This window comes from Theropithecus gelada, chromosome 11, assembly GCF_003255815.1.
Source record: "Theropithecus gelada isolate Dixy chromosome 11, Tgel_1.0, whole genome shotgun sequence".
Taxonomy (NCBI): Eukaryota; Metazoa; Chordata; class Mammalia; order Primates; family Cercopithecidae; genus Theropithecus; species Theropithecus gelada.
The window spans coordinates 2,479,731-2,500,328 of NC_037679.1; the positions used below are offsets into that span (position 1 = coordinate 2,479,731).

The window sequence follows — 20,598 nt, forward strand, 5'->3', positions numbered from 1 at the left end:
AAAGTGAAATTCTGATTGGGTGACCAGGAAAGGTGTCTTTGAGAAGATGCCAGTTAAGCTAGGGTTTGAGTGATAAATGATAAGAAGAACCCACTATGTGAAGAGCTGTAGGCAGAGCCTTAAGGTTCTTTGCACGTTAAGTAGTACAAAACCTTAAGGTGGAGAGCGCTTGAAATATTTTAGGTGTGGAAAGGCTGCTGGGGCCAGGGCATAGGTTCTGAGTAAGGAGGGGGAAGAGTTCTGGGGCCCAATTATGGAGAACCTTGTAAGTAATTGGGATGAGTTTGAGTTCTTTCTAAACATGATAAGAAGCCATTGAAAGATTTTAAAACAGAGTGATATCTAATTTATGATGTTGTTTTATAAAAAATCATTCTGGCTTCTAGACAGAAAGTGGATTGTGATGGATTAACAGTGAAAGCAGAAAAGCCAATTAGGAGAGTATTTCAGCAGTCAAGGAGAGAATTGATAGTGACTAGCACTAAGTGAAAATGGAGATAGAAGTGGAAAGTTTTCTGTGGGCAGAGTTGACAACTTGCTGCCAATTTGGATGTTGGCAATGAGTGAGATGAGAGACTAAATATCGAATTTCTCTTTGAGAAACTAGGGGGTTTGGTTGTACCATTTGCTGATGATGGCGAAGACTCATTGGAGAAAGATTTGAGTATACGTGACATTATATTACATTTGAAAAATGTATTACATTTGATTATACTACATTTGAGAAATCTTTTAGAGACTCAAGTAGAAATAGGCTGATATCTGCCTAGACAGAGAGACTTCCAGCCACATGTGTCTAGAGGTTGAAAGAGAGATTAGGGCTAGAGACAGAACTGTGAATATTTAAAGCCATGGGCCTAAGTGTCAGTACTTGGGGAAGATTCAGAGAGGGTAGAAAAGGGTACATAGGTGAAGTCCGAAGTCATCCAACAGTTACAAGTTGACAGAGGGAGCCAGCTAAGCATGAATAATGGGAAGAAGCAGCCCATGAGGTAGAAGGAAAACCCAGTTGTTAAGATCTGAATTTAAGAAAAAAATGAGAGATTCAAGAAAGAAGATGGTCAATTCTGTGAAATGCTCCAAAAATGTTAAATTTAGAAAAGAATAAACAAGTGACATTAGATTTAGCCAAGTGGAGGTGATGTATGACCCTGCAAATAGCAATTTGAAAAGACTAGTGGAGAAAGAAGCCCAAGCAGAGCACGATGAGAAGAGAATAAAAGTCATAGTACCTATTCACAGGGCCATGGGGTACATTAAATGGACTCATGGATGTAAAGTGCTTAGCATAGTGCCTGGCATACTGTGAACACTTGTTAAAATTAGATGGTGGTGGTGTCAGTACCATTATCATCAGCATTATAATACCTGATGCAATAGAGTATGCAGAATTGAGATTGGATATGGTGACCATTGATTGCATATTACTACTTTTCACAGCTCCTAGCCAGCCTCCAAGGATCATCAGTTCAATAAGGTCTGGTTCACGCTATATAATCACCTGGGATCATGTCGTTGCACTGTCAAATGAATCTACAGTGACAGGATATAAGGTATTTACAAATAATGATGATTACTGTTTGCAATTCTTGCTCTTTCCGTGAAACCCAAGATGGGTTTCTTTTCTTTTTTTGAGATGGAAGCCCGCTCTGTCACCCAGGCTGGAGTGCAGTGGTGCAATCTTGGCTCATTGCAGCCTCCGCTTCCTGGGTTCAAGTGATTCTCCTGCCTCAGCCCCCTAAGTAGCTGGGATTACAGGTGCCCACACCCACACCCAGCTAATTTTTGTATTTTTAGTACAGACAGGTTTTTGCCATGTTGGACAGGCTGGTCTCGAACTCCGGACCCCAAATTATCCACCTACCTCAGCTTCCCAAAGTGCTGGGATTACAGGCATGAGCCACCATGGCCGGCCCCATTCAGCTTTCTTATTCTATTCAATAGTTGTAGAGCAGAATCAGATGACATGGTGCCATGGTACATTTTGAAATGGAAAAGATTATCTTCAGTGAATTTCAGCAAAATGTTATGTCAAAAGTGTAAGATAAATAGAATTATTTAAAGATAGAATACAATAATCAGAGCTTAAGGAGGAGAGAGAATGCAACTATTTTTGTTTGGCAATGATTATGATAGGGTTGCCCAGCACCCAGCAAACTCCTTGATAAACTGAGTTACTGTTTATAAATGAAAAAAAGGAGAAAAGCTTATTTTAAATATATTCTTTATATCACACACTTTCACATTTTTTTCACTGGATACCAAATTTTGTGGAAAATGGTAGAAATAAAAATTGAGAAGCAATTTTCAGACCATTTAAATATATTTAACAAGTTCTCAAATTTGGGGCTTTTTTGTTAAAAAGGCATATTCTTTCTATATTTTTATTTTGGGTCATCTCAAAAAATAAAATTTAGATGCTTAAGTCACATCTCCTTGGATAATCCTAAAAACTTGCAAAAATCAACTATTGTGAATTGAAACTAACATGATTTTTTTCATCTAGTTTTAAATTTATTAATTATTCCCTCTTGTTTTAAATTTATTACTTTTTGTTAATCAAAGTGTAAGCATTTTTATTCTGGTTTTAGTGTTAGAGCACTGGCTCATTATTATGACTTTACTGCATATTTACATTTCTGTATTTTATAAGGTACTCTACAGACCTGATGGTCAGCACGATGGCAAACTGTATTCAACTCACAAACACTCCATAGAAGTCCCAATCCCCAGAGATGGAGAATACGTTGTGGAGGTTCGCGCGCACAGTGATGGAGGAGATGGAGTGGTGTCTCAAGTCAAAATTTCAGGTAAGTGAGTCATTTAAGACACATTTCAACTAAGTATTTGTGAGTTTCTAGACCCTATGGATTCCCAAGGGTAGGGATAAGCTGATACTCACACCAGTGTCCATATTTTCCTAAGTAGATTTGACGTATCAAGGATTCCCTGAAACTTGGTATTTCTCCTCTTAAGTAAATCTGTGACATACCACATACTTGTTGATTATTATCTCGATGTCAAAGTACAGCTGAAATCTTTCAGACATAAGACGAACAAGTTTTTGGGATCCAATTTACAGTTTGGGATGTATTCGTTTATTTGATTGTGGTAATCATTATACAATGTATACATTTATCAAATCTTCATGTTGTTCACCTTGAATATATTTAATCTTTGTCAATGAAATATTTTCAAATAAAAAGCACAATTAAAATGACATATTTATTGAATACTATATAATACTAGGCTATTATTTAATAATAACCAAACTTCTCTTATATCAAAAGGAAATACACTAGGCTATTTTTAATACTCTTCTAACTTTCTTTCACTTGGTCTATACATATTGATATAGTAGTATAAGAGAAAAACACTAAATTATTGCCGCTTTGCCTTTTCTCTTTCTCTATCTTATCTATTCTTTTTCTACAAACACTATTTCTCACAACTTTGTTTGATTTGGAAATACATATATTTGAGGCAGTAATTTATTTATTTGTAGCATTCTGTTATTTAATTTTTGATATATTTTTCTCAACCTATGTGCATGATATAGTTTAATTATACTGAATTTCAATAGATGTTAATTTGAGAAATGTATGAGAGGCTTTGACATACCAGAAGGTCCTAGATCAAAGATGATAATAAATAATTTGTAAGAAAATTTAGTTAATTTGCACAACAAACCCCATGACACAAGTTTACCTATATAATAAATCTGCACATATACCCCTGAACTTAAAATAAAAGTTAAATTTTAAGAAAACTAAAACAAAAATAAAAGAAAATTGAAAATTTGGTGATTTTGATCTAAATAAATGAATATGCTATACATTAAACCAACAAAAAAATCCTTTAACACAATGCCAGAGTCTTTAATGGTATTTAATAAATGCTGGCTTCAATTGTATGCCATGTTTTTGTGAAATTTGCCACAATTCATATATACATCCTTTACAAATCAAAATAGAACTTTGATTTTTTTAGTGTAATCATAATTTTGTCTTTTAAGAAAATATAGAAATTACAGACATGTGAAAGGAAAAGAAAATAATCATGTTCCAAATACCCTAAAATAGCTACTGCTAATGCTTAGTTGAATTTACTTATAGTCACTCTGTATACATATATAGTTTCATGTTTCAGTTTCCATTTATTTTGTAAATTGTATTTAAAATTATAAATGATATTCTTTCAAACAAATATGCAAACTCATTAAAGTTTTTTCTATTATAAATAATACTTTTACAGTCCATTTTCATAAATTAATCTTTCTTCAGGTTAAATTTAAATATAAGACAGTGTTTTAGGTTGCCAAATTTCTTTAAAAACATTTACTGCACCCATCAACTCGTCATTTACATCAGGTATAACTCCCAATGCAATCCCTCCCCCCGCCCCACCAACAAGGCACAAGTATACATATGTAACAAACCTGCACGTTATGCACATGTACCCTACAACTTACAGTATAATAATAATAAATAAATAAATTTATTTATTTAAAAAAAAAAAAAAAAAAAAACATTTACTAATTTCTATTCCCATTATCATTGTATATAAGTGCTTTTCTCACTGCACCACCCTAATATTATTGTCTTTCTTTTTAGTCATTGCTAATTTGACAGGAGAAAAAAGAATTTTCTTATTTTTGAAACATTTTCTATATTCCAAACTTTGTTGACACTTTCAATAGTTTTACACTTAGTAGGCTGTTTCACAAAAGGAAATCAGAGGGAAATATTGCCATTATTTCAAGGAAGGTAAAGCATAAAGTAACTAAATAAATTGTTCTTGAACCCTGGGCCTTCTTTCTCTTGTGTAGAAGCCATCCACAGCGAGCTTTTGCTCTCTGTATTTATTCACCCTTGGTTCATCATTCCTCATGGAAAGGAGAACCTAGCTTCTGGGATTTAGACTAGAGGTTTTCAGCAAGAGATGCTGTAGCAGTGATGGTAACATCAGTTTATCTATCACTAACGGCACCAGTAAATGTTAAACAGTTGAATCACTAGGGATAGGGGAAAGCCCTGTTTATAATGTTTGCCTATTTCTGTGGTATAAATATCCTCACTATGTGTGATTTCAAGCTTCCTAAGTGATGTCACTTAATGTGAAGAGCTACCCAGTAGCACATCATTATATGTAATTGCCACCATACAGATACAATAAGAACCTCAAAAACATTGACATTGTAATATACTAAAATATTAAGAAGTGATGAGTTTTGAGTATTTATTACATTTCTTTTAAGCTTTTAAAGTTAACTAAGTTTACATAAATCCTATTTTTAACAATTACATTTTTAACGCATTGCTCATACATTTCCTAAAAATTTCACAATCAGATTTCAGGGGTTGTATGGGTTGATTTCAGCATACCACAGCTGTAATTTGATATTTCAGTATAAATAGCTCATGTATAGAAGAAATAGAGGTTTTTTTTTTTTTTAAATCCCAAACTTAACTCCATATATTTTTCATATTTTTCTGTTTTGCCAACTAATGGACAACATTCTTATTGATTTCAGAATTTCTATTATTTGTCTCTTATTTTAACCATAACTGTACAAATAAACTGTAGAATTAACATTATGAAATGTCAGATGCTTGGTGAATAACACCATTCTAGAATATTCTTGTTTTTAAGTTTTAATGAGGAAAATGTGCAAATACAAACAGAAATTACAGGTTTTCTTCTAAATTTAAAGACTCTTAGTACTTTCCTTTCTTTTGGTTTTCATGCCCCAAATACGTAGCCAGGATTATAACACACTACTAGATTTTAATGTTTATGAGTATTATGCTGTTTGTTCATTCATTCATTCATTCAACAAATAGACATTAAATGCCTACAATACAGGAGTCACAGTTCACATCTTTAAAATGTGTTAGGATTTACATATTCCCACATCTCTCCCTGACCCTGCTGCAATTCTAATGATCCTCTTGCCTCCCAGTGTTGGCCTCCTAAGGCCTATTATCTATGCAACAGAGGGGGCCCTTTAAAACACAAATGAAATTATGTAACTCTCCTCTTAGAAAGGTGACTCATACGTAACATCTGCATTTCTTACTGTGGTTTATAGTGGTCTATATAATTCACTGTCTCTCTCATCTAAATTAAGTGCTTTATCCTTTTCTCTATTGACATTTCTCTTCTTGAACACACCAGTGTTATCCCTGCCTTGAGGCACCTGTACTTGTTCTTCCTTCTGACTGGAATTCTCTGCATCTTGGCATGTTAGGTTCATTCTCATCATTCTTGTTTCTGTTCAGATGTCACCTTCTCAGAAAAGCTCTCTATATGGCCAGCAATTAAGGTAGCAGCCTACTCTGAGTAAATCTTCCTTATATCATAGCACTGTTTACTTTTCATCCTAATATTAGTAACCATGTAAAAATATCTTACTTATTTGTATTTGTTTATAACATCTCTCTCCATCCTTACTTGAAGCTAAGCTCCATGGGAGCAAGCTCTTGTTTGCCTCAGTTGGCCTTTGAATCTCCAGCACTTAGGGGACTATCTGGCATGTAGCAGGGCTTTAACAAATAACTGTCGAATTAATTCATGATTTATGTATAGAGAAAAGCTCACAAACAAGAATAACTTGGGCAACTTAAAACTATAGTTTTCATCTCTAGAAATCCGATATAGTTCCCCATTAGGTGCATGATTTATATTATGTCATGTGCTGATCCAAAAATTTGATTCTTAAAAAAATTGAGACTTCCTTTTAGACATATTTTGGAAATACTTTATATTTGATTATCTGTAACTACACCTCTCTCTGACATGAATGCTGTTATCCATTGCTTTAATAACTTATTCCTCATTGAATATTTGTAGTGCATGTCAAGGCAAACGTAACATCGCGAATGTTTCATCACACACATATTATCTCTAATAAGGTCTATATTATCCTTTAAAAACCATTTAAATAAATTATTATGTGCAAATTAAGAAACTATACATATAGCTCTAATTTTCAATATTAATTTCAATAAGCTAATTTGGATTACTACATATTTTCTATACATTTTAGAATATCATTTGACAAGGATCCTTGGTCATAAATAAATATCTGCAGAGAAGCACATATTTAATTATCTGTAGTGAACATGCATATTTTCAGTCTTTATTTTTCTTTTTAAATAATAGCTGAATTGAGAAAGACTTTTCAGAACATTTTAGAGTCTGAATATTTTTCTACAGAAAGAAGTAGTCATTTGAAATTTTTAAGGTAGGAATAACATGATCAGATTTTTTCACTTGAAAAATCATATTGGTGATTGTGGAAAATATATATAGTAGGGGACTAAGATGTAAGGAGATGAAGTACGAGGTTACTGCCATAGAATGATTTAAAGATAATGATGTCCTGGGACAGGCACAGTGGCTCACACCTGTAATTCTAGCACCTTGGGAGGCTGAGGCAGGTGGATCACGAGGTCAGGAGATCGAGACCATCCTTGCTAACACAGTGAAAGACCATCTCTACTAAAAATACGAAAAAAGAAATAATTAGCTGGGTGTGGTGGCAGGTGCCTGTAGTCCCAGCTACTCGAGAGGCTGAGGCAGGAGAATGGTGTGAACCCGGGAGCACAGACTGTGCCACTGCACTCCAGCCTGAGGACAGAACGAGACTTCCATCTCAAAAAAAAAAAAGAAAAAAAAAAAAGAAAAAAAGAAAAAAGATAATGATGTCCTGGACTGGAAAGAAGACAGTGGTGGATGTCTAGGATAGACTCTAAAAGAGCAAGGCATTTTTTCCATTTGATTTAAAGTTACTATATATTCATTTTGTGTATTTTGTCTTCTAATAAATCTGTAATTTATCCTGATATTACCACCAATGATGTAATCTGGATATTTAACCTACTATTTTTGTTAACTCCAAGCTATTAAGTTAAGCTATATAACCAAACCCACTGACTTAAACACTGTGATGGAAAACACATTTTGTTGTTTTGCTTTGTTCTCTTCTGCCCAGTAGAAGAGGAAGGTCTAGAAAACTAGTTTTTGGGTAGAACTTTTACACGTTTAACTCCATCATTACTCCTGTGCTCCCTTCTCCACTTCCTAAATCTTGTGGTATAAGAGGGACAAGAGGATAGTGGGATGTTTAGATTCATTTCATACATTATTAAATTTAGTCTGTGAGTAAGACATAATCAGATATCATTCAGGAAATGCTGTCTCTTCAACCATCTTGAAATAAACAAATATTTTATTTTCCTTTACACTATTTTTCATGGGATCCATTTGAGCATTCAAGTTTATAAATCCAGCCTATATATTTTTAGGTTGACAAATAGCTTACATTTAAATTACCTCTAAAATATGTATTCTGTTCATTACCATTGAATCATGACTAATCACTCAAAGCCTTGCCTAACCGTAGAAATGTACTTAGCACTCCCAGTTTTGTAACAAACATGAAGTTGGAAGATAAATTATTTGGACAAAGTAATATTTTGTGAGTCTCTAAATTCAACTTTGGGAGGCAACTCATAGCCTTGATGATTATTAACATAATTCCTGCAGTGACTAGGTTTGATCCAGCAGTTGTTGGGCAACTCCCAGCACAGGGAGTTTCCAGAGTCTTAATTGTCCTTCAGAAGCTTTGAGTACAACTTCTAGAAGCACATTTTAACTCTATGCCAGGCCATAAATAGCACCTCTGTATCGAAACTAACCTGAGTTTTTTTGAAATTTTCCCCAAGGTTTCCATTAGCTGCTACCAAGTTCTCACAACTTCAGCATTTTATTTTGCTCATTTACTTAGACTCAGAAATAATTTTGCTGAAACATTCCTCAATGGAACACATGTAAGAATGGAAAGGAAAATTTAAAATAATCCTCCAAGATTTACTTTCTACCACAATAATTTTCATTAATGAAATAAAGTCGTAGTCTCCAGAGCTATATTTTAGTATGATGTGCAAATGAATTTTTCCTATGATAAAATAAACTATTCAAACATTACAGATTTTCAAAAACACCTTTGTTCCCTAGTAAATTAATTCATTCAATAAGTTTCTAAACACCAACCATATGTCAGGCATTCTGCTGGGCTATTTGGTTATAATAATTGCAAACCCTCCTGAAGTTCCCATTCTAATGGTTATCAGAAGAATAAAGAACCAACAAACAAATAGTAAAACAATTAGAATTAATAAAAACACAAGGAAAAATGAGTGGCTAATATAAAAAGAGGTAGTTTTGGGTAGGATGATTAGGTCGAGCGTCACTAGGAAGGTGATGTAGGCTGAAATCTAAAGGACAGGAACTAGCCATATGACAAAAGTGTGGGTAAAGGAAGAGCTTGTCATGTCAAGGACCTGAAAGGAGGCTGGTGTAACTAGTGTGTAGTGAGGATACAGAGTCATGTGGGATAAGGTTGGAGAGTTAAGAGGGGTAAAGTTATGAACAGCCTGGCCTTGATTACATCTAAAAGGTAATACTCAGATGTTTGTAATTTCTTGTAAGTTCAATGGAAAAATGTTGATGTGCTTTCAGGAGATAAATGATGTGATCTAATTTAAGATCATTTTTTTCTTTTGTGCAGAAAATAGATTGGAGTGAGACAAAAGGGGAGGGAGTTGATAGACCTGGTGAGAAGAAAGTAAGTCTGAGACACAATCAGAACAAGGCACTCTCTTTCAGAAATAATTAATTTATAGGCTACTGCATGTTTTTTTTATGACTCTAAGAAGCAAAGCAAATCATGACAAGATCTTTTCCAGGATAAGTGATTAAAGAGTGTATGTGAAGACCCGGGCTCCTGCTTTTCTATGACTTCCCAATTCTTCCCCTTCTGCCTTTTGGTGGCAGGAGAGTCTGGAGGGAATGTAGTGTCCACATTTTTACCCCAGGGAGACACAGGAGGGCATTGAGAGCAAGAAGAATGATGCTGAGATTCTGAGAGAAAATGCTTCATACCTTCTCAAAAACTAAAGAGTTTTATATGATAACCATCAAAACTAACTTAGAGAACCAAGCCAAATGTGGATATTTTAGGAAATATGAAATGAAAGAAGGAAAATAAATTAGCTATTAGCTTTTAAATCAATTTCATGGTATAGAAATTGATATTTTTAGTAGCACCATTAAAATTATAGAACAAAAGCTCCAGATACTGAAGTGATATGATGAAGATATTTAAAAGCAAGATTTACTCAAGATTCAGAAAATAGTGATTAATATAACCTAATTATCAAGGCCCACAGACAATAGTGTAGCCATTATATTTAGTTACTTCCCATATTTTCATTTTCAGTATTGTGACAAACTCATAATGGATATCTTTGTGTATAGACCTTTTTTCTGGATTCCCAATTATCTTCTTAGAATGATTGCTAGAAGTGCAATTACTGGATTAAAGGGCATTACTTTTTAAACGCTTAGCATATACTTGCCAAACTGTCATCTAAACAGCAATGCCTGCGTTTTATCATTAAACAATTTTTTGTAGCATTTTGTCCTTTTAAAAATCTTTGTTAAGCAAAAATACTATTTCACTATTTTTTATTACTATTAATGTAAATATACAGATATATTTGATAGCTGTTTATAGTTCCATTTCTATAAAATTCTGTTCATGCCCTTTCTATGTTTCATATTAAGAACTTTCTTTAAAATGTTATAATCAATGAATAAAGGAAGATTATAAAACGTTTCCTGCCATATTTGTGTAAATATTTTTCCAGGTTTATTTTTAAATGTTATTGTGATAGTTTGGGATGGTTTATTTTTATGCAAAATGATGAATTCTGATTATAAAAGTCCCCAAATATATAATGAACATAAACAAAAAGTCACAAAATAATACATATAAGGTCATGTATCATATAACAAAATTTCCATCAATGATGTACCACATATAAGATGGTTGTCCCATAAGATTATAATTCCACATTTTTGCTGTACCTTTTCTATATGTATGTATGTATATATATACAAATACTTGCCATTGTATTACAATTGGCTACAGTATTCAGTACAGTAATATGCTTATGCCGTGGAGGTCTGTAGCCTGACAGCAATAGATTATAAATACACTATGCCTTCTAGGTATAGTCGTATGTTCACACAATGAGGAAGTTGCCTAATGACACATTTCTATGAAGACATTCCTGTCATTAAGCTATGCATAACTATAAGCCCATTTATATGAAGTTTAAAAATAGAAAATACATTGATATTTAAAGAGGTTTGTGTGTTTAATATAAATACACGCACATATTTATATATAACACGTGAAATTTCCCCAAAAATAGAATGATTGATGCAAAATTCAGTACAGTGTTGCCTCTGAGGAGTGATTGGGGAATTATCAGGAAGAGGCTTCTGGGGTAATGCCTGTGTTCTATTTCTTTGCCTGGCCAGTGAGTACACAGGCATTGATGGTATTGTTTTTAAATTATGTTTTTAGGCCAGGCATGGTGGCTCATGCCTGTAATCCCAGCACTTTGGGAGGTCAAGGTGGGTGGATCACTTGAGGTCAGAAGTTTGAGACAAGCCGGACCAAAGTGGTAAAACCCCATCTCTACTAAAAATATGAAAATTAGCTGGGCATAGTGGCACACACCTATAATCCCAGCTACTCAGGATGCTGATGCAGGAGAATCACTTGAACCCAGGAGGCTGAGGTTGCAGTGAGCCAAGAATGTGCCACCACACACCAGCCTGGGCGACAGAGCGAGATTCCATCTCAAAAATAAATAAAGTTTTAAAAATTACTAATTTACATAATTTATTTTTAAGTGGCAAAGTCAAAAGAATCTTGAAGTAGTTGAGTAAAGAATAGTTAGTTTTGCATTTTGGAGGTCTATGTATTAGTTTTCTAGGGCTGCCATGACAGTACCACAGACTGGGTGGCTTTGTTCATTTTCTCACAATTTTGGAGGCCAGATCAAGGTGTTGGCAGGGTTGGTGTCTTCTAAGGCCCCTCCCCTTGGCTTGTAGATGGCCCTGTCTTCCCATGGCCTTCCCTCAGTGTGTGTGTGTGTGTGTGTGTGTGTGTGTACACATGTGTGTTGTACTTTCTTCTTCTAAGAACTCCATTTATATTGCATTAGACCCACTCTAATGACTTTATTTTACCTTAATTATCTATTGAAAGACCCTATCCGAAATGCAGTCACTTTCTGAGGTACTAGGGCATTAGAACTTCGATATATGAATTTGGGAGGGACAAAATTCTGCCCAAACAGAGGTCATTGGTAGTTTCAAGAGAGCAACTTTCACAAAAATAGTGTGGGTGAAAGTCTTATTTCTGTAAGCAAACCTCATAGAACTTACATTTTAAAGCAAGAAGGCAAAATGAATAATATATAGCAATACATAAAGTTTTGTCAGATAGCAATAATATCTGAGGGGAGAGAGCAAGGGCATCTGTTTTCACTCAGAGTGCCAGGAAAGAGCTTATTCTGATAAGGAAATACTGGAAAAGAAATGGAATGAAGCGAGAGAAAAGTTGAAGAAGTTATCTGGAGGGAAGCAAATGTATTCCCACCAGAAGAGTACAAAAGCCCTGAACTGGCTGTATTTTTAGATGTTCAAGGAACAGCAAGGAGACTAGTACGGCTGGGGCCAAGCAAGCCATGGGGAAGACTTAGGTGAATCTGAATCATAGAGAGTTTTATAGGTCCTGATTAAGGACTTTAGATTTTATCCTAAAGGTGATAAGAAGCCATTGAACCATTTTAAAGTGGGAAGTGACATGATCAGATTTATATTTTACAATAGAGCATCTCGACCACTCTTTGGAAGGGAAGTAGAAATCTCATGAATGGTGGTGCAAATCTCTGTGAATCTCTGGAAACAGGGGGATCAGTTAGGTGATAGTCCAAGAGGTGAAGATAGCTTTGAAGTAGAAGTGGGAGGTAGTTATATTTAGGATTTATATGGAGGAAGACCCAACAGTATGTTCTGATAATTTTATGAGGTATGTGAAATGGATTTGGCAGAACTTTAAGAATTTAGACCGACCAGCACAATCATCTACTGAAACAACCAGCTGAATTATGTATTAAAACAGAATCATCTACTGAAAATATATGAAGAAAAGAAGGAGTAGTTCAAATTTTGACAAGCTGAGTTCAGTATGCCAGTTCAATATGCCTATGAGACATCCAAGTGGAAAGAGAGAAAAAGAGAATCATCTAGCAAAACTGAGAAAGCAGCTGAGCTCAGATGACATCAACTTGTCAGAGAACCAACTGGCATAATTATATAACTTTATTTGCAATGCATACCAGCCTGGATGGAGATGGAGGAAACAGAGATAGCAGATGTTTGTTGGTGTTGCCCAAAGTTGGCAAATTGCATGGTTAATATAGGTAGAGATCAAGGAAAACAAGGATTTATTACTTCTAGTTAAAGAATAATTAAAAATCGCTGAACAGAGAGTCAGTATCCATTAGAATATTTTCAGCTGTTAGTAATGAACTTTCAACTCAAAATTACTAATGAAAGCCCTTGTGGAATCAGTGTCTCAAAAATATAACTAAAGAACAGATTTTCCCCATTTCTCCACTTGAGAGGTCTCAGCTTCATTTTAAGGCTTGTCCTCTCTGTGGTTGCAAGAATCTGCAGAAGTGTTAGAAATCACACAGACCCTATAATGTCCAAGAAAGAAGAGGTTCTGTCTCTTTTGAAGCTCCATCTTCAAAGAAACCCTAGCTTTTCACAGAAGCTCCTCAGAAAAACCTTCCCCATAATGTTCAGAACGGTGTCAAAAGTCTTTCCTTAAACTAGTTAAAGATCATTTCTATAATTGCTCAAAGTGACCAAGATTCACTGCTGGTCTGGGATTGAGAAAATCTTCCTTGAAGAGTGATAATATCTGAGCAAAATATGAAGAGTGTATTAGCAAAGAAGCAGAGAAAGATTTTTGCATGATGTTCAAAGTTAAATAATGAGGTAAGTAAACACAGACGTAGGATATACACTTAGAGAAATGGGAGAAGAATTAGGTCAAAGAGCAGCTTCATAAAAATACAGAGAAAGAGGAATGGAAATTTACAGAAAAGCTAGGATGTTAGCTTCAAAATGCAGGATGGTTTTGGATTCAAGAAAAGAAATTGCTGACAAGATGGATACTGAGATTAAAACAACAATCTATGATGATGGGCAAATTGCCAAGGATTATGTCAATAAATTGAATTGTAAGAACTGTGGTTCAAACAAAGTCAGTAAACACAGGTTTATCCTTTAAAAATATATTATTTGGCTCTATCACTGTTAAATAATATTTAAGTAGTCAAGTAGAGAGGGATATTTAAGGATTGGTTTACATCATTAATGACATAAAAAGTTGTAAATGTTTTTGTTTTGTTTTATATTTTAGGTTAGTTATTCCACAATTTTGAAATCTATGAGGCAAATCGTTCACTTCAAAGAGCTGCATTTGGTGATATATTCTAAATTTAGAGTGTTATACTGGGAGAGTAGAATCTGGAAAGAAAATTGCTGAAGGAACTAAAATTGGAACCTAGCATGAGGAGGAACTCCCATATATAGTGAGTGCTTTGGAAAAGGAGGTCAGAAATTAAAGGAATTAATCATTTTTGGAGAATGTAATTATAGTGAAGAATTTTCAGAGAATGAACCAATAGTCCTAAGGGAAATACCTTTATTCAAAGATGGTTTTATTTTTCAGAATATTGGGTATTAGCAATATTTTAGTTTTAATAAAAAGTAATGTGTTTCTCTCTCCTGTATGCGTAACACCAAGGTTTGAGAAACTTAGCTGTAAGTTTCAACCAATTTTATGATATACGCATGAATAAATTAGTCATGAGAATATAGATCTTTTTAAATTACTAGTAAGCCTAATTTTATTTATTTTCTATGAATGTTGATTTACTAATGGCATTAAAGTTACATTAAGATATCTCTTCTTTACACTCAAGTGGATTGAAAACATCCTGTTCCTAAGGATGAACTAAGATACACCTACCCCCACCCCAAATCATAAGATATTACTTTACATTCTCTCCTGAAATAAGAGCAACACATAAGTTAATTAAAACAATCAGATTATCTTTAATAGATATATGCATCAACCATCAAAACAAAACTTCAAAATTAAATTTCCTTTGAAACATTATAGGCTATGTTGAAATTTGTAACCCTCTTAGGAAAATGTAAAGACAATTGTCTGTTCTGAGAATGGGAGTTGGGGTTTAAATTTTCCTCCTGAGGTTTGACACTTATTCACTATAACATAAATTTGAAAACCATTTAGAAAAGAAAGTGACTTTGTGATTGTTAAAAATAAAAGCCTTGAAATTTCTCATAAATATAACTGGAAGCCTTTAATGCCATAATAAAGGGGAATATAAAACGCTTAAACTGGAAAGTGATATGTCAACATATTAAAATGGTCCATTCGATACTACATTAGGGACCAGCTTTAGTGATTTATGAAGGAACATTTAGGTCTCAAAGAAATTCCCATAGTTGGGTAAGGCTAGAAGCCAGGCCTCTTGGTAGATTATTCACAGTGTGAGAGCAGTGCAAAGGACATTCCAGAAACAGTTTTTATAGACACCTTCTGTAAAATGATCCAGACCAAAACAAAATAAATAACTTAGAACAATTTCAAGAGTATGAGATTCTCCAGCCAGTAGTCTTTCTTCTGTAACCTTCCATTTCAGGGCTTGCATACTTGACTCTCACTTCTTTTTCTTAAAAATGGTCTCAAAAGCAAATAACCAGCCTTAGGTCACCTGGCCAGGAGAATTAGGAAGAGTGAAGGGTATTGAAGTTTACAAAAAATGCAGGAAGAGTCCAGGGTGTTGCAGAGTACAGAGACTGACTCAAGACCCTTAGCCCATAGAGATGCCTTAGTATTCTGATGTGTCTGGAAGTCGTGAATCTTTAGGATATCAACATCCATGTAGATGGTCCATCCAATGCCCTAGCCTCTTATTTTATCTAACTTTTCTTTTCTGATGATCTTGCCCTGTGTCCTGCCTCAGTCACCCACTCATGATCACAACCTAAACAGGAATTCACAGACTTCAGTGTGAATTTGAATTTGAGGAGTTTCTGAAACTTGGATGGTAAAAAATTACATTATAATTTTCATGAATTTCTAACTGAAATTTGGCATTTTAAAATATATGAATTTAGGTCACATATTACTCTGTCACCAATAACAATCACAGATATTCTCATATACTTCAGCTATTGAAGTATTACTTCAAATAATATATTTCTTAAATCTACTCCCAGATCCTGTTATTTAACGTGTTAATAAGCATACTATTTGAATGTGTTAGTAATGTACATTTGGTTTCTTGATACTTTTATAAATGCATTTCAATATAATAGGTTTTTTTAAAAAACTCTATGTATTATATTTTATGCGTGTAATAAGAGCATTATTCTCAGTATTTTCAGAAATCCACAGACCACTAAATGGGTCCATGACATAAAAAAGTTTGAGAACCCCTGTAAATCTTGAGAACCCCTGTAAATCTTGATATTACTTAATTACTGCAAACATTTTTAATTTGGATTTTAAACACTGTATTCTCTGACCACTGACTCTTCTTTTTCTAATTTCCTGAAATCTCTTCCCAACTCCAGCAGTTCTACTTTCCCCCACCCAGACTACCATTGATCCTATTGCTTGTTCCTTTTATTTTTTTGTTCTTCATTCATCCTCATGTCCTCAGCTCCCTCCTTGAATGTCAGCTCAGATTCCATGGTTCATATTGACAACAACTGCCCTATATACCTTGTCCCTTTCCCTTTTTGCTTCTCACATGGCCAAACCGAAACTCAGATTAAATATAACTGTACACATTTTATGTGTCCACATCCAGGCAGAAACCATATGCCCCTACCAAGATCTCCCCTTTGCATTCCCATCCCCAACGTTCACCTCTCACCAGCACCACATACCTGGAGACTCTGAAATCTAATCTGTTCATGCCCTTCAGCCTTGTTTATGACAGTCCCGTACAGAAACTCAGGACTCTCTGATTAACACGGATCCAGGTGCCTGTTTTCTGTCACCTCTAGTCATACTTTACTCTTAAAACCTTCCCACTGTTTCCTCTAAAACTCACCATCAGTTATCAGTAGAATCTTCTGTAACTTCCATCTATTCACTGAATATTTCTTTCACCTTTTAACTTTATCTGAAATCTTGCTCTCCCTGATGACCTTGCTCCTTCTGCAGACTATTCAAAAGTGGTGGCTCGCTCTCTCATACCCCTTGAAGGCTGCACCTGGTGGAGGGTATATGACCTTCCTTCTTGTCACTTCTACAGTATTCTCTTTGTCTCCTTCTAAAAATCTCTGCTTGGAATCTCATACCATCACCCTCTCCCACCCATTTCCCCTTCTTGTCCAAATTTTCTACCAACCACCAGGGTCACTCTTACTCATTCCTTGAAGATTTTACTTTTCAGATAATTTTCATTATTTCCAAATGACATTGGAGAGTATGCCATTCTCTTTCATACTTCTTTCATACTTTCTAGTGATATAATGTAGGTGTAAATGATTTTTGCATTACTCTGTCTTCTCAGTTTCTTTCTCGTATTGATGTTCTTCCCACAGTTCTACCCTAACCCTTTTCATTAATGTCTTCATAGTCTCAAACATCCTATCCTCTGTCCACTTCCTGTCTTTCTTCTTACTTCTGTATTCAGACTCCCAAAATTTTTTGACCTATCAGGAAGCAAAAGCCACTGATCTGACCACTGTCTGTGTCCCTTACTTTCCTTGTATCCCCACTCTTTCCATATCCAGCTTAAATCCTACATCCATATAATTATTCCCTTGCATAGACCACCCATTCCACCCAGAGGTTCTCTTTTGCTTCTGTCACTTCACTATACTCACTCGGCTAAAGTAATGGATTAAATTTAACTCACTACTTGCTCCAAGCCTACACTCTCACAGCTAAAGGTGGCCAGAGAAGAATGCCAACATGAACACTGGTTTCACCTTGAATTCATGACCACAAAACCTCAAGTGGGCCCAGAGTGCTGCTGGGCCATTCCACTAGTTTTTCCTAGCATATCCACTCTTTCTTTCACCTAGAAAAATATTTCACACCTTCTTTTTCTCTTTCCTTTAATTTCTAACACACCTTGACCATCTTCTCCCTTTAGTCAATGACCTTGCTTCCTATTTCTCTGAGAAGTAAAAGCAATCTGAAGCAGTCAACACCTATACATATGCCCATGTTACCTGCCTTTCTTCCTAAGATCATGGCTGAATGCTCTGTGTTCCTAAGGACACCCCTCCACATGGAAGCCAGATTCTAACACATCTTATTAACTCAAGAATATTGCTTCAACTACCCTTTCCTTCCTCTTCTACATCATTATATTTCTCTTTTTCTATTTGATTTTTCTCATCACCATACAAGTATTCTGCAGTATTGCCCACCTTTAAGTGGGAAATACAAATAAGACAAAACAAAACAGAGCAACAATTCAAAGAAAGAAAGAAGGAAAAAAATGAAGGAAGGAAGGAGGGGAGGAAGGAGAGAAAGAGGTAGGGAGAGAGGAAGGGAGGGAAGGAGGGAGGGAGGAAGGATGGAAGAAAGGAAAGGGAAGCAGGCAAAAAAAAAAAAAAAGATATGAAGAAAAACAAAAAAAGAAAATCTCTGCCAGTAACTAACGCATGTTCTATTATCTTCTTCAGAGTAAAATTCAACAAATAATTTATCATCTTCACCACCTAATTCCTCTTCCAAAATTCTATCCTAAATTTTGTCCAATCAGATTGTCACCCCAACACCCTGTCAAAACGGCTCTTGTTGAGGTTGCTAATGACCTCCATGTTTCTAATTTAGGAGTAGTCCTCTCCTTACTCAACCTCTTAGCAGCATTGATGCATATGGCCACTTTTTCTTGGCTTTCTGGGCACCAGTCTGTTTTGATTTTTCTTTTCCCCTTATGAGCTACTATTCTCAGTCTCCTTTTCTGGTTTCTGGTAATCATTCCAACCTTTGAACTTTAAAATCTCCCAGGACTCAGTACATCAATAGTTCTTTTCCTCTTAGCCCTTAGGTAATCTCATGCAGTCTCAAGGCTTTAAGTGCATGGCATGTATTTGCTGAAAACAATCAAATGTCAGTCTTCTCTGATTTATTCAGCTGCCTGCTTGCTATCTCCATTCAGACATCTAAATTGAACTCTTCCCCATCTCCCTTTGTTTGCTTTTTCTGCAGTTTTACCCATCTCAATAAAGTATCTCCAATCTTCTTTGAAGTAATTTTTGTTGTCATTTAACACACCACATTCATTTCATCAAGAAATCCTGTTGGTTTTACCACTAAAATAAATGTATTTAGAAATATCCACCTCTGCTGCTACCATCATAGGGTCCAGCCACCATGTGTTGTTTCCATGATTGTTGCACTAGCCATCTAATTGTGTTCTTTGCTTGGTGCTTAACACCTACAATTCATTCTTAATGTAATGACCACAGTGATTATTTTAAAATATGTCAGCTCTTCTCATGTCTCTGCACAAAAACCTTTAATGCTTTCCTATCTGAGAAGGGGACTAGATCATATTCATATTTGTATTTTGCCTGATCTCTGCCAATCTTGGTCACTACCATTAACTCCCCAGCTCATGACATATAAGCCAGTTTCTGGCAAACATAAGCCTGTTTATTTCCCAATGTACTACAAAATTTGATTTAACTAATTAAGATATCTGTAATTTTTTTTTATTTTTTTTTGAGATGGAGTCTCACTCTATCACCCAGGCTAGAGTGCAGAGTAGCACGATCTCGTCTCACTGAAACTTCCACCTCCCAGGTTCAGGCAGTTACCCTGTCTCAGCCTCCCAAGTAGCTGGGATTACAGGTGTATGCCACCAGCCCTGGCTAATTTTTGTATTTTTAATAGAGACACGGTTTTGTGCTGTTGGCCAGGCTGGTCTTGAACTCCTGACCTCAGGTGATCCTCCTGCCTTGGCCTCCCAAAGTTCTGGGATTACAGGTGAGAGCCACTGCACCCAGCCAAGATGTCTATAATATTATTATAAATTTGTGTATTTTTTATTATTTATATGTTGTATTAGTACATTCTCACACTCCTATAAAGAACTACCTGAAACTGGGTAATTTATAAAGAAAAGAGGTTTAATTGACTCACGGTTTCACAGGCTGTACAGGAAGCATGGCTGGGAAGGCCTCAGGAAACTTACAATCATGGCAGAAGGGTGAAGGGGAAGCAAGCACATTTTCACACAGTGGCAAGAAAGAGAGAGAGAAGGGGGAAGTGCTACACACTTTTAAAGACCTGGATCTCATGAGAACTCACTCACTATCACAAGAACAGCAAGGTGGAAATTCATCCCCATGATCCAATCACCTTCCACCAGGTCCCTCCCCCAACACTGGGGATTACAGTTCAACCTGAGACTTGAGTGGAGACACAGCCAAACCATTATCATATGCCTTGATTATTTAGCATAGGTATGTTCTCTTTTTGCATAAATGAGAATAATGGTGTCTACCTTTGATATGAGCCATAAATGAGTAAATTAAAACTTGTTTTTATATGTCTTAAACCTTTGCCACCCAATTCTAACCAGAAGTATA

At 35.3% G+C, this 20,598-nt stretch overlaps 1 protein-coding gene across 2 annotated transcripts in view; it reads left to right on the forward strand.

Moving 5' to 3' along the window:
* The window catches only part of CNTN1 (contactin 1), a 393,997-nt gene that overhangs the window by 351,594 nt on the left and 21,805 nt on the right, over positions 1 to 20,598 (forward strand). For both annotated transcript variants that reach the window (XM_025403303.1, XM_025403304.1), the window contains exons 22-23: positions 1,441 to 1,553; positions 2,654 to 2,810. In XM_025403303.1, the coding sequence (XP_025259088.1) occupies positions 1,441 to 1,553; positions 2,654 to 2,810 (270 nt within the window). The remainder of the gene's footprint in view (positions 1 to 1,440; positions 1,554 to 2,653; positions 2,811 to 20,598) is intronic.